Here is a 13,857-nt window from a genome sequence, read left to right on the forward strand (position 1 = left end):
TTTTGGGTTGGGGTAAAGGATTGGAGTTCGGGCTGCTTTTTTCCTGTTTTTGTTATAGTATCAATGCAACTGTTCGAGACAAATTCGTGCCTCCGTCCGCTGAAAATACAGTCACGATCCAAAAGTTCGCGACTCCTCGGTGTTCCCTCCCCAAACCCACACATCCCACTTCAAACTTCAGGAAAGAAATGTTTTACAAAAGATTTCGCATTCTTACTTGAAACTATTATTTCCTTACTCTTCTCTCTCCACTATTTACTAATTACAGGGAACCCTTCATGAAAGCCCAACGTTGGGGTGTTAGATTCTAGCAGGCCTGCTAGGATATGATGTTTAGTCGACCTTAAGCTTTTGGGGCTTGCGCCTATCGGCCATGAGCTTCCGTGGCTCGCGCCTATTGGCCTTCAGTTTCTGAGGTTCACGCTTATCGACCTTAAGTTTTTGGGGCTCCGCATCACGGCCCATGATACCCTCAAGACCCTCAACTGGCGCGGGAGCATTGCGGGCTGTTTTCTTGTTTTAGAATGGGCTGATTTTTCTTCCAGGGTTCTCTGCTCAAAACTATGGCTTACCTGCTCTAACAGGGTAGGAGGCGGCTGAAGTGGCCATGAGGGCCGCGGTCACGACGTCGAAAAATCTCATTGTTGTGGTGGTCGATATTCGTGGCTCAGACTGATGTTTGTCGCTGAATGTAAGATTGGCTTTTGTTGCTGAATGCAAGGCCGCGAACCCAATGATGGTGATGATGATATCTTTCAAATGTCTGGGTGGTGATGCCTCATATACCTCGCTGGCACTTCCATGGCCGTCAAGATACCATGAGCCTGCTAAATGTGTTGATGGCACGACGTTGTCATGCAGGCAGCATACGGCGGAGTTGTGCGCCAGGCCGTGTGCGAAATGCGGAGGAGGAGGCTGCTGTTGTCGGAATGCGAACACGTTGGTACTAGAGTGGCCTCCGAAAGTTTGACCAGGCCAGGATGTCTCCTCCGATCTTGGCAATTTTGTTCGGTGCCGTAGTAGTAAACACCGGCCATGACCAACCCTGACTACCATTGTCGGCCATCTGCCGTCAGTATGAGCTTACCTTTGACGACGCAAGTAACGATGACAATGTTCTCACTTAAAAGACATATCGGACGAACTTAGCCATGGTAAAAAGAAACGACGACACAAGTTTGCGCCAATGCAAGGAAGCTTTCCTCGACAGTCCTTGTCCGTCGACATGACACAAGTAGACACGGAAATGCAGGCGGGCAGCTCAAGAAGCAGCACCACGTTCGGGTGCTCTGAAGACCGCATGCCATCCATCAGCATGCGGAGACTGCTTGCCCTGACACTGCCTAACTTTGGGTGAGCAAATACCCCCTTTTGTAAGCAACCGACACAGCTGACACAGATGGCCAGCATCCAAGTGCTATGGTTCATCATTATGTCATATGGTACACCATACATGACTGGCCTGGGCATACCCAATTCCATCACAACGCTCGTATGGGTCTCAGGGCCGCTCAGTGGTGCACTGATCCAGCCACTGTTCGCAGCCATGTCCGACAGCACTCAGAATCCATGGGGAAAGCGCAAACCATATATTGCTGGAGGTGCCAGCTTCGTTGCCCTCTCACTGTTGGGCTTAGCGTATGCTGAAGATATGTCGAACTGGCTTACGAGCACCTCGTCCTCACACAAGCACATGTCCGCCCCGGGCCCGCCAAAGGCTAGCGCTCTGACGAAGCTGATGGTGACCTTTTGGATATTTGCGTTGAACATGGCCATCCAGCCGCTACAAAACGGAGTGCACGCCCTCGCTGTTGACAACTGCCCCGCTCACCAGCAAGTCACTGCAGCAGCGTGGACTGCCCGTTTCAATGGTCTGGGCGCCGTGGCCATCTCAGCTTCTGCCTTTGCCGATGTCGAGGCGTGGGCGCCGATACTGGGTGAAACCAAATTAAAGGCGCTGTGCATGCTAGCAGTGCTGGCACTGGGCGCCGCCATTACACCAGCATGCGTTTTGATACGCGACGAACCCAGTAAGGACATTGGCATGCACCGCGGAGCAGTGAGCATATTCGCACGGCTTTGGACGCTGGCTGGAAATCTGCCACCAGTTACAAGGCAGGTCTGCAAGGTGCAGTTCTGCGCCTTCACAGCTTGGTTCTCGGTGCTTTACTACTCGACCACCTACGTGTACCAGGTCTTCGTCATCGACCAGCACGTCCACCTCGACCCTGAGATTTTCGGTAGTGCAGACTCCCGCCTTGTGGACATAGGAAAGCAAGCCGGAACTCGTGCCTCGTTTGTTTTTGCCAGCATCACCTTTGCCTCGTCCCTGCTTCTACCGCTCATCGCCCGCTACTCCGCACGCCAACCCGCTTCCGGCCGTTCCATACCGACGGTTACAATATTCTCCCTGTCGCTTGGCCATGTTTGGTATCTTGCACATTGCTTGTTCGCCACTCTGATGTTTCTGACTTGCTTCGTCTACACCGTGCCTGCTGCCACTACCGTTGTCGGTATGCTTGGCATTGCCTGGTCCGTCGCCTCATGGGCTCCATACGCCCTCATCAGCACCGAAATTGCCACTATCAAGGCCCAGAGTGAGGGATTACATATGTCAACCGAGAAGAACACGGGAGCCACAGGGGCATGGGCGGATGAGACTACAGCAGGTATCATAGCCATTCATAACATGGCCATTTCCCTACCTCAGATTGGCGCCGCCTTGGGCTGCACTTTACTCTTCAAACTCGTGGAGATGTCGAAAAGGGACGACTCGGCTGCGTTTGCTTTCAAGTTTGCTGGTATCATGGCGGTGGTAGCAGCTTGGATCGGCAGGACTTTGAGATAGCTCTTGAATCACCCCTGTATATAATTGCCAGATACGAACTACTCACCCATACTCTTGCCCACTTGACATCACATATAAATGAATTCTTTGAAATAGCTAATCTATCCTACAACTGTTGTTTAAACCCTTCTGAATAATAACGAGAAAAGCGTAGCTGCAGGGAAATGCGGAGTGGACAGAAACGATCTTCCAACGTAAGCTAGTGCCACATGGGTTCGATGACTTTCATCCTGCAGGTTTTGCTATAATATATTCTGGTTGCTTGTTTTCTTCAATACATAATTTTACAGTCTTCATCCCGCAAAATGCCTGCACACGCCACAAATTATTCACTTACTCTGACACTTGGCGTACCAGACCTATCAAACGGAGAACAGTCACATCTAAAACGCCTTCTTACTTCACGCGAAGGACCTCACTAAATTATCTGTCCGTCATAGAAACATGCGCGGAGTATCCAAAAGCATTTAACTAATAAACATACATGGGCGAGTGGTCACCTTACGCATTACACAACCCATGACATCAACACGCAGGATACAAAATCTCAACCCTCGTTATCACCTCATTCAACGGCACCGACGTATTCGCCAAAGTATCCAAGCAATGCTCCGTATGATGATACGTCACCAACGAACTCTCCATCTTCCATCCTCGCTCAATCGCACGATGCATCATCTTCCAACCGTAAATGCAATGGTAAATGTGGAAGCGGCGATCCGTTCACATGAATTCTGTAGTGTGACTAATGGCTTATAAAGAAGGAATCTGTACTCTTTCCTCCGAAGCGGCTCGAGTCGCGTCGAGTTGCTGAGATAGAAGTTCCAGGAGCCTTCTTCCATGGATTTGGTGGTGAGTCCGCCGTCGTAGCACTCGAGTGGCAGCCACGATACCGTCATCATATTGAAGACGCAGCCTGCGGCCGCGGCCTCGGCAAGAGATCTGCCGCAAAGCTGAGCGGTACCGGCTTTGTAGCCGGAGGGCGCTTGTAGGGCTTCTGAGTGCTCCGCAGATGATGGTGCTGATGATGCGTCGCATGAGAGGCGAAGGTTTGGGAGTATGCGAGGTAATATCAGGATGAGGAGTAAAGAGAGAGAAAGTAAGAGGACGAGGGTGATGCTAAAGGCAACTGGGCCCAGGGACGTGGCTCTGAAGGCATATCTGATTTTATCTATTATCCGAGATCTTGGTCGCTATTTGATGCCGTTATAGCTTTCGTTGCCGTGGAGTTGGGAGTACTTTGGTAAGCATGGAATGCTTGATATTGCATGGAAAAATGATTGACTTTGAGGAAAATAGCAGGAAAGTGTCCCTCGACGCGCATTCACGCATCGATTAAAGAAACATCACGCATATGGCATGTTTGATACTGGTTAGGAACTGGTGATGACCGGCTTTCTTCCAATTTTCGGAGGGACCGTCAGACGGACGTGAGGTGGCTTGATGTAGATCGAGACTTTACGCGAAGTCGGTGGCATTACCAATAAATCACGGAGACTTTTGTCGGCCCACTACTTCTGGTCATCGGGATTTTGACGGAGTCTAGCTTACTTGGTGCGTACTCAGCAGATCAACGCCGGTACTTGTACTACTAGTATGCCCCGTGCCCCTCATTGCCCGGGTTCGTCTTACTGAGGCCCCGCCGAACACCAACGCCCGTCTCAACACTGCAACTTTGGCGATCCAATTGGAGCTTTACACAAACTAGCCATAAAGTCCCTGGATCTCAATCCTGTTGTTGATTCAACCATAGCTGGAACCGATCGATTATAACACCATAAGCCAAAACTACGGCGCTACATTCACGTGAATTAATTTCGTCTCTGGTTCCGAACCAGGGCTCCGCTCCGGAAAAGTGCTGGTAGTCATACGCCACGCCTAAACTCGGAATCACCCTGTTAACAAACGCGGTTATCTCCGGCGACGACATGAAGTCGTTCTCAGGCGCGAGGATCTGAACTGGCGCACCCACTTGCTCTACTTCCGTCTCTTCCAACAATGACGGGTGTGCGGTTGAGATGCAGTTCACGAAGCCGTTGTTGCTCCTTGCGCCGAGGTTGAACACTGCCCATCCGCCCCAGCAGAACCTTATGGCGCCGACGCTGTTGTACTGGGATCGTAGTTGTGTTGCAAACCTGACAAGCTCAGGTTCTCGGGTTTCTTTTGAGTTGCGGCTGATGCACGTGGGCATGTCGATTTTGTACAGTTGCGACATATCCATTAGGATTTCCGTCGGAAGCACCTCGCCACCATTAATGCAACGCGTTGGCACGATTCGCGCTGTAGTCGATTTCAGAAAAGTATCGTGAAATGAATTTACAAGTCTGGTATGTACACTGTAGCATTTGCTTCTTTCGCATACTGGTCAGCGAGAAGCCTGGCGTTCCGAAAACTCCGGCCGAATGCGTCATGTACTATTAAAATGAGAAGTTTAACTAATCGTATTTAGAAGCTCAAAAAGGGTGCTTGATTGCGACCTTCTCAAAGCCGATCCTCCCCTCGCCTGAAGCCTTAATCGCTTCGATTCCCTCCTTGAACCCTTCGATCACTCTCAGATTTGGAATTTGAAAGCGTTCACCGTAGTTTTCAGCTGCCCAAGAGACGACTTCAACCAAGCGTGACTCCCATTCCTGGTTTGCGGTGATGGGGCCTATGGGTGGAGGCAGGTTCATGTCCCAGGCTCGAGCGGCCAAACACCACATCCACTTATTTCTGTCACTGCGTACCGGCAAAGTCCCGGTGAAAATAGCATCCGGCGCAGTGTTTATTGTATCGAACCTTGACGTCGAGGATGCTAGTCCCTTTGTACATACTGAGTCGAAGATGAACTTTAACGGTTGACCGGATTGATCAATAGCACTCTGGATCTTTGCGACCACATCATCATCCCGGTAATCGAAGCAGTGTGTTGCACCCAATCCCTTCAGTGCTTGATGGCGAGAAGAAGATGCTGTAATGATGATAGGGCTGACACCTGCAGCTTTGGCAAGCTGTATTGCTGCCCAGCCTACTGCACTACCGCCTCCCCAAATCAGAATGCCGCTCTTAGTTGGCATTCCTGATGCCTTGATCTCGGCAAAAGGTATTCCTAAGACATTAAACAAGGCATCGGCGGCAGTCCTCACCACGATTGACATCACCGCCGCAGCCTGTTTTGGAAGTGTGGATGGCCGTTTAGCAATCAACGAATTTCCCTCAGCAAGCAGCCAATCTTGATGCGCTCCGAATTTCGAACCTAAGTCTATCTTCTTTGAGCCAAAGATCTCATCTCCGACTACGTAAGGAAATCCGGTTCCAGCCTTGACAACTTTTCCACTGAACTCGTAACCACAAACGTGGTCATTCATCTTGAAGTCGATCCCATGCTTCAGATCAGCAGGATTGATGCCAGAATAATGCACCTGGATCAGGCCTTGGTTATCAGCAGGCTCATAGAGATCGTCGTATTCCGTAGAAAATAACTCGTTTTTTGGTCCAATGTATATCGCTTTGTTGGGGGAGGTCATTGTTAAAATGGTTTTGATGCAAACAAGAAACAGAAAAAAGGTATTGAGCCTGGTTTTCACGAACAAAGGGCGATATATAAGCTATTATGGCCACCGGTAGCGCTGATCTTGAGCAAGAAACCGGGTAGCTGGGTACATGTGATTACATTTTGGATGATTATGTAATCCTCCGCCGGCAACAAGATGCTGGCCCCGAGCGGGGGGTCCCGGCGGGGGTGACTATGGTCCTAATCCATGAAGCCGACCGTGCATTGAAATATTGCATCATGCAATTAGCTTCAATCATCCCAGATACACAGTATTGTGAATTGGGTTTTCGACTTAATCTTCAGCATTGACGCATCCCCCATCATTGTCTGAAAAAGATTACATTGACTACACGAAAAAAGATATGCCGTTACAATCTACCACCGAAGGCGTCAAGTCTGGAGATATAGGTGCAGAGTGCAACGTTATCATTGCGGGAGCAGGTCCTGTTGGCTTACTGCTCGCTCTCCTCCTTGCTCGAAAAGGCATACGTTCCAAGGTGTTTGAGAAGAGTGCGGAGCTGGATACCTCTCCTCGAGCGGCTCTATACTACCCGCTTGTTCTCGAAGTCTTCAAGGACGCCGGAATCTACGATATTGTTCTCCAACTTGGTAGTTATTCAGGTGGCCCTATGTGGCGTAAACGCGTCATCGACGATGGTAACGGCGGGAAAGCCTTGGGACCGGCGATAGCAGAACTGGAGATGTCCAAACGGGGAGATGACGGATGTTTCGAAGAGGGAAAATTCGCCGTTATCCTTGTGCAAGGGCTCTTGGTCCAGGTGCTGTTGGAAGAAGCCACCAAAACAAATCTTGTCGAAGTTCACTTTAATACGCCTATCGAGGGATTTGAGCAAGATCAATGTGGCGTCACCGTCAAAGTTGAAGCTTTTGGAGAGCCTCAAACATTCAGGTCGCAGTATCTGGTAGGCTGCGATGGCGCCAGATCGACGATCCGCAAATTACTGGGGGTTGGCTTCAGTGGGCATTCGTGGCCTGAGAGACTCATTGCTACAGATGTGCGGCGCACTATACCCAAGCTCGAAAGACTTCCAGCTCACTTCGTGGTCGACAAAGTCCATTGGGGGGTAGTCCTACCACTTGAAGAGATCGTGCCCGGGAAACCTGGGCTGTGGCGCTACGCGATGGCCGTTCCTGACGAAACATTGACCAATGAGGAGATAGAGGATCCTAAATACGTACATAAACTTCTCCTCAAGTATCTGGATGGTCCACAGCCTGCCGAGTATACCTTAGTCCGCTATCGTGCTTATCGACTGCACCAGCTCCTGGCAAGTACCATGCATCGAAACAGAGTCCTTCTTGCTGGCGATGCTGCGCATGTTAACAATCCTGTTGGTGGACTTGGGTTATGCACCGGTTTGCTGGATGTTGACCTTCTCTATCAGGCATTTGATCTGATAATCAACCACAATTATCATGATCCTCAAGACTTGCTGGCAGAGTACTCGGCAGCTCGACGGTGTGTATTCCAGACGCTTGTGAGCCCAATAAGCAGTGCGAACAAACTCCGACTGCACGAAAGTGATCCAGACGATGCCGCCCGTGAGGATTGGTTTCTTCGGATCTTACGGAGAGGCATCCCACAGGAGATAGGCAAGGCGCACTCGCCGCTCCAGCAGGCCTGGAGGACTGACATTCGTTCAATCACCAAGGAGCCAGTTACCACTCAAGCTTGATTTGTCAATAGTGGCGGACTACTGGTTAGGAGATTGCAGGCCCTCTTGTAACACATATGGAGAAGCCAAAAGTGAATGGTTTTGAGATGCGCAGGGGGTACAGGGCATACTTGAGATATAACTGCTTCTTTACTACATGTATATCGTTGTACATGTGTATATAGGAACAAGGAGCATTTTCCACTCTCTAAAACCCAGCGAGCAACATTCGGTAAATAAAACTGCCAGACTTCACTATGTAGGGGCCGTGAGATTGAAGAGCACTGTGAAATCATAGCGGAGCCCACCGGTCCACGCCTTGCAAGGGCATTGTAGGGTCTCGGACTGCTGAAGCCGGATTTGGGCATAGTTGTGATTTGGATACACCCGAGTGGGGGATAATACAGCTAGCTAACACTAACGACAAGTGGCCATGCTATACGCATTCCGAGACCGCTGCCGGATGACGCGGATGGGGGGGGGGGACTTGGGACCCGCCGCCTCGCAGAATGAGGCGAATAGATAGCTCCGTAGATGTCACTCGAGAGAAAATCTTGCTTCGCACTGGAGTGGGCGGTTGGGACTAGATGCTCCCGGCGAGGGAGGACTGTCGGCACCCCCACATGAACTCGGGATTTCCACATAATGATATATTGCAGTGAAGTGGCATTTAATAGAGAATATATATACGAACAATCCATTGGCTCCTATACCTTTTTTTCTACTATACATCAAATACACAAGCGGTGATGCTACCAACGACTGCGGGCGAGCCTACCATCCGGCAGCTCTTCGAGCATGCCCAGATTCTGACACTGCGTAATGCCTTGATCATCGCACCAATCCTCTACGCAGCGTTCTATCTAATACACACCCTATTCATCTCCCACCAGCGCAAGATCCCCGGACCATTCCTCGCACGAATAACAGGATTATGGGAGCTAAAAAAGGTGGTAGATGGAGATCTCCACAAAACAATGGTCAAGCTGCACGAGCAATACGGTAAAATCCCTTACCCACAACCCTAGGACATGGTGCACCGTTTAGAAAGCCCCCCGTTCAGCGAAAATTAATGGTATTGAGCATGCTAGGTCCCATCGTACGCGTTGCGCCGAATCGCTACGACTTCAACACGCTAGAAGCAACAAGAACCATATACCGGATTGGCAACGCGTTTCCAAAGTCAAAATACTATGTCCCGTTCGGCTCGCAAGATGGCCCGAATCTGCTGAATGAGCTCGAAAATGGGCCGCATGGTGCGATGAAGAGACAGCTCGCGTCGCTGTATTCCATGTCGACGTTGCTATCTTATGAAGCCACCGTGGACAACCAGACGGCCATCATGAGGCAGAAGCTGGAGAATTTTGCTGCGACGGGCGAGTTGGTGGATATACCCCAATTCTTTCAGTACTACGCTTTCGATGTGATTGGCATGATTACTGTGAGTTGCGCGACACCCCCTCTTTTGTTACACAAGGTTGTTACTATTGGGTAATCATCGCACTGACGCTAATCCGTATTTCTGTCTATCTAGCTTGGAAGTTCCATGGGCATGATGGAGGCGAATACAGATGTCAACGGCATCTGTGCCGCGCTTGATGCCGCCTTTCACTACACATCTGTGACGGGGCTCTTTCCAAGCCTCCATCCATGGCTGATTTCTCTGACGCGAGTGCTTTGCTTGCCGATTCCTACGTCTCGAGTAGACGATTTCGTTACGGAGAAGATGGCGCTGCACTTGGACGAGGCTGCGCAAGTCGATGGGTCCAAGAAGGGGGCAACATTCCTGTCAAAGATGCTTGCGTTGCGGAATCAAGGCAAAGTTACCGACAGAGATGTTCACGTCTGTATAAGCATGAACATTGCAGCAGGCTCTGACACAACAGCCATTAGTTTGAGCTCCATCGTATACTACTTATATACTAATCCCAAGGTACTGGAGAGCCTTCGATATGAGCTGGATGCTCAATCGAAAGCCGGAAGACTGTCGGATATGGCGACTTACCAAGAAGCTCAGGAAATACCGTATCTTCTAGCTGTTATCAAGGAGGCTCTGCGGCTTCACTCCGCTGTTGGCACACAACTGACACGCGTGGTACCCAAGGGCGGTTGCATCATAGAAGGACATCATTTTCCTGAGGGGGTAAGTAGCATGATGATACTCAAAAGCTCTGCATCTGCACGTCATATTAGAATCGCTCGCTGATTTTGCTCTGAGTTTTTAGGCCGAGGTTGGAGTTAATAGTTGGGCACTTCATTACAACAAAGAGATGTTTGGCGAGGACGTCTATGCATTCAGGCCTGAACGTTGGCTTGAAGGCGATAAGACGAACATTGGGTTACCGGAATCCTTTGCAGTAAGTCAAGGCTCGCTATCTTATGATTCCTACGACCTTTTCTCTGTACTGATTTACTTCATAGTTCGGTCAAGGTTCCCGTTCCTGCATCGGCAAAAACATCAGCATCCTGGAAATGTCTAAAGCTATCCCACAGGTAGTGCAGAACTTCGATATCGATATTTCCACTACGAGCACCCAAGCTTGGTCAACCAAATGTCGTTGGTTCGTGAAGCCAGAGTATAAAGCCCTGCTGAGACGTCGAGCAAAATGAGGGGAAATGATTTGAACTTTGAGAAGGTATGAACTTTGGGGGTAGAAAGTCTACGTTTACTCCTCAAAAGCACAATGCAGCCAATTGTTTGCTGCGCAACCCATATAAATGCTCTCTTTTTCCTCACCCATGATTTAAAGTAATATTCCTTGGACTCCATGCTCTAAAATTGCCGACGTTGCACCAACTCTGTAGCTTGGCCGAGCTTCCCAATAAGACGCATCAGGTTGCCGACTAAGTTGGGACAATCTTGATAATCAGTCCAATACTTCTCAGATAATAAATCCTGGAAAATAGCCATAATCTCAGGCTGACGTATGACTTCAATAGTCGTATTCTCCACGCCGTTCGTTCCTTGACGACCATGCGTAATGCAGGGCTTTCCAAACCCCGACACTAAAAATTGTTGCACAACTGGAGTATGATCGCCGTCTAATACTACCTCTGTCTCCTTAGACAATGCCTCTTGGGATCTATGCTTCAGCTGTGAACTGCAATCTGTAGGGTTATCCGATAGTTGTGCCTTAGAAATTATTGAGTATGACCACAAAATCAGGCTAGCGTGATAGATTGCAAGAACTGTGGACACTCTTAAGGTGGGATCGCCATTGCGACGTGCTTCTCGCAAGATCTGACCAGCATGCCACATGGCTTGTCGGCAAGATCGACTTTCAGCCCACTCTTTGAGTCGTGGGAAGACACGGCGTGCTTCGCGCTCACCATCCTTTCCGCCAAGCAATTGCAGATCTTCGAGAAAGACATGAAGGTACATAAGCTGCCGCTCGTGTAGAACGACAAGGGAAGGGTCCATCGGACCAAGCCACTGCATGTGTATGGTCGCAAAGGACTCTAAGGATTCTTTCGCTTCTTGATAGAGTGCTTGGGTGCTGAATGTATGCTTGTTTTGCGTGGCACCTGGTGTTATGCCACGGGCCTTCAGGCGCTCCTTGTACTGCCATGTATTCGACCACAGACCACAGAGTACCACTAGAGCTGTGTATCTAGTGTCCACAGAGTTTCCAAGGGAAGACAGATTGTTGAGGTCTTCGATACAAGTGCGAATTGACAACTGTGGTGGGGGACCAAGGCTGAGCCAGGCTGCCCGCCACGCCTCAGCTGAGGGCGCATTCCAAATTGCTTGCGCTACTGGCAAGCCAGTGTGCATCTCAGTGTTTGTTAGTGGGGGTGGTGCCAGGAATGTCATGGAGTACTGGGTGCTGAGTATGAGCAGATGTAAAACAAGTCTATGTCGAATTTTAACGTCCGTAGGTGGTTAAGGCAAAGCTGATAGCGCTCAAAGATGGAAGATTGGGCTAAGTTTCTTTGCTTACCTTTTTTTAGATTCATAGTCAACCCAGGCATGCCATTTCTCTTTCAGATCAAGATCGTTGTCGTACGACTGTGGCGATATGCCTTCGGGATACGGAAATCGTAGATAATCCCCCCTCCTTAACATCTGTATTACTATGTTATCAACAGAATTCCCTAGGTCTGCCTGAAATCTTACAATAAATGGCATATTGAAGAGGCTCTCACTGATTTCGATTCGCCGACTATCCCCACTCCACAGCCCGGCTTGAATCAAAAGCACATAGGACTGGAAAGGGTCAAGCAATCGAGCATTGCGGACATCACCACGAAACTGTCGCGAAATAAGGTTAATGTTCGTTAACATTATGGCTAGATAAATTGTTTTCAGAGGTTACGTACCAAACGAGCGATCAGCTCTCGATGAAGCTCGTGTAAAGCAAGAGCAAATTTCAGAAACACAACGTTGACGGACCGGAAAGCACCGGCAACGATAAGGCCAATGACTAATTCCGTGGATGCAGTGTTCGGGTCAAAGCTTGGAACATGAAGCCATGAGTCTGCTTCCTGGCTGTGTTCCGCAAGTTCCATGGACAGCAGGTGTTCCAGGACTCTGATAGATGGAAAAGATGAAAGAAGGCGGTGGTGATTTGCAGAGTCTGCAAGAGGCAACATTGAGCTGAGGATGCGATATCGCGTAGACTGCTCGAGGTGCACAAGAATATGCTGTTGAAAATCATTAGACACACAAGCGGACATCATTTCGTCTAAAGCGGGAAAGAGATCTGCGGTTTTAGTGAACCAATCTTCGCCTTCTTTCGGCGTCCAGAGCAGGAACGATTGCATGTATGCGCTCTCGCCCATGGAAAGATTGTGGTCAGCTTCTGAAATGTCGTCTCTCTCTAGTGGCGCTACGGATGAAGCCTGGGTTTCCAAGGCGCCAAAATCGAGGATATCCAGATGGAACGCATCCCACGACCATCCTAGCTCATTCGCAGGAATGTCTGGCAAGCTTGAACAGCCAATTTGGGAGGAGAAACCAGTGGAGGAAGGTTGCTGAAGTTCAATATTGTTTGGGCCGAGTATGCTGTTTTCTTGTCCGATTGTGAAACCTGTGCCGCTGGTCAGTATATCTACCGGTGAATCGAAAGTGACACAGTCAAGTGTCAACCAATGACGGAAATCCGACGGCAGGGAAAAAGAAAAGCGAAATTAGCAAGCTAACGGTCAAATCAATGAGATGGGATGAAGATGCTGCCTTGCCTTTGCCAAAAGATATTGGAGTGATGGCTCGGTTTGCTGGGCTATCCTGTAGTTCTTGGAACATCTGTCCAGAAACTACTTGCATTTCGGTAGGATTTACAGTGTCGACCAGACCCGAAATTGAGTGATTATCATTATCCATACAATTTACAGGCGGGGTGGACGTTGACTGAAGTTCGCGATTGGTTGAACCTGAAAACACAACTATTTCAGAGGGTGGTGTGGTAGGCTGCGACTTGTCGATTGAACATGGTGACTTCTGACGCGTGCTCTGTTCTGGGCGGGATTTTTGAGGGAAACGGCAGGGCAAACCTCGTTCGACACATCGCCTGCACGGTTTTCCTCCTTCACAACGTAGTTTCGATTCAGCACACGAAAAGCAGGCTTTCGCAGCCCGCTGGCGGTGACTTCCTGGCACTGTACCACCGGCAGGTGAGCCAACAAATTTATGGATATTCATGTGTCGTTTGAGAGTATCACTAAGTCACCTCATGAGTCAAATGGCACAGTTACTGGGAGCCCTAACATAGGGGCACAAGTGGAAGTGAGCAAGGTACCAACTCACGGTCTTGAAAACGATTTAGGGCATAGCGGACAGCTGATCGATCTTTGCTCGG

The 13,857-nt window shown here is 49.5% G+C and overlaps 8 protein-coding genes across 8 annotated transcripts; 3 read left to right on the forward strand and 5 right to left on the reverse strand.

The window, feature by feature from the left end:
• Positions 1-333: 333 nt before the first annotated feature.
• Positions 334-642, reverse strand: COCVIDRAFT_24110 (hypothetical protein; the record flags this gene model as incomplete). The annotated part of the gene is made up of 2 exons (XM_014704128.1): positions 334-506; positions 573-642. 2 exons carry the CDS (start codon positions 640-642, stop codon positions 334-336), a joined length of 243 nt encoding a protein of 80 aa, XP_014559614.1.
• Positions 643-1,225: 583 nt separating this feature from the next.
• Positions 1,226-2,848, forward strand: COCVIDRAFT_24111 (hypothetical protein; the record flags this gene model as incomplete). Its single annotated transcript, XM_014704129.1, has 2 exons — positions 1,226-1,353; positions 1,408-2,848. The coding sequence occupies 2 exons, from the start codon at positions 1,226-1,228 to the stop codon at positions 2,846-2,848; spliced, it is 1,569 nt and encodes a 522-aa protein (XP_014559615.1).
• Positions 2,849-3,601: 753 nt separating this feature from the next.
• On the reverse strand, positions 3,602-3,886 carry COCVIDRAFT_91413 (hypothetical protein; the record flags this gene model as incomplete). Its single annotated transcript, XM_014704186.1, has 1 exon — positions 3,602-3,886. The coding sequence occupies one exon, from the start codon at positions 3,884-3,886 to the stop codon at positions 3,602-3,604; it is 285 nt and encodes a 94-aa protein (XP_014559672.1).
• A 688-nt stretch (positions 3,887-4,574) lies between these two features.
• Positions 4,575-5,063, reverse strand: COCVIDRAFT_24112 (hypothetical protein; the record flags this gene model as incomplete). Its single annotated transcript, XM_014704130.1, has 1 exon — positions 4,575-5,063. The coding sequence occupies one exon, from the start codon at positions 5,061-5,063 to the stop codon at positions 4,575-4,577; it is 489 nt and encodes a 162-aa protein (XP_014559616.1).
• Positions 5,064-5,301: 238 nt separating this feature from the next.
• Positions 5,302-6,354, reverse strand: COCVIDRAFT_35199 (hypothetical protein; the record flags this gene model as incomplete). Its single annotated transcript, XM_014704187.1, has 1 exon — positions 5,302-6,354. The coding sequence occupies one exon, from the start codon at positions 6,352-6,354 to the stop codon at positions 5,302-5,304; it is 1,053 nt and encodes a 350-aa protein (XP_014559673.1).
• Positions 6,355-6,745: 391 nt separating this feature from the next.
• COCVIDRAFT_13503 (hypothetical protein) lies at positions 6,746-8,080 on the forward strand (the record flags this gene model as incomplete). Its single annotated transcript, XM_014704105.1, has 1 exon — positions 6,746-8,080. The coding sequence occupies one exon, from the start codon at positions 6,746-6,748 to the stop codon at positions 8,078-8,080; it is 1,335 nt and encodes a 444-aa protein (XP_014559591.1).
• Positions 8,081-8,808: 728 nt separating this feature from the next.
• Positions 8,809-10,669, forward strand: COCVIDRAFT_91205 (hypothetical protein; the record flags this gene model as incomplete). The annotated part of the gene is made up of 5 exons (XM_014704188.1): positions 8,809-9,061; positions 9,151-9,500; positions 9,594-10,202; positions 10,285-10,416; positions 10,481-10,669. 5 exons carry the CDS (start codon positions 8,809-8,811, stop codon positions 10,667-10,669), a joined length of 1,533 nt encoding a protein of 510 aa, XP_014559674.1.
• A 163-nt stretch (positions 10,670-10,832) lies between these two features.
• On the reverse strand, positions 10,833-13,700 carry COCVIDRAFT_35201 (hypothetical protein; the record flags this gene model as incomplete). Its single annotated transcript, XM_014704189.1, has 5 exons — positions 10,833-11,913; positions 12,001-12,125; positions 12,177-12,311; positions 12,380-13,097; positions 13,303-13,700. The coding sequence occupies 5 exons, from the start codon at positions 13,698-13,700 to the stop codon at positions 10,833-10,835; spliced, it is 2,457 nt and encodes an 818-aa protein (XP_014559675.1).
• Positions 13,701-13,857: the final 157 nt, after the last annotated feature.

Source organism: Bipolaris victoriae (assembly GCF_000527765.1).
Source record: "Bipolaris victoriae FI3 unplaced genomic scaffold scaffold_17, whole genome shotgun sequence".
In the NCBI taxonomy this organism is placed as follows: domain Eukaryota; kingdom Fungi; phylum Ascomycota; class Dothideomycetes; order Pleosporales; family Pleosporaceae; genus Bipolaris; species Bipolaris victoriae.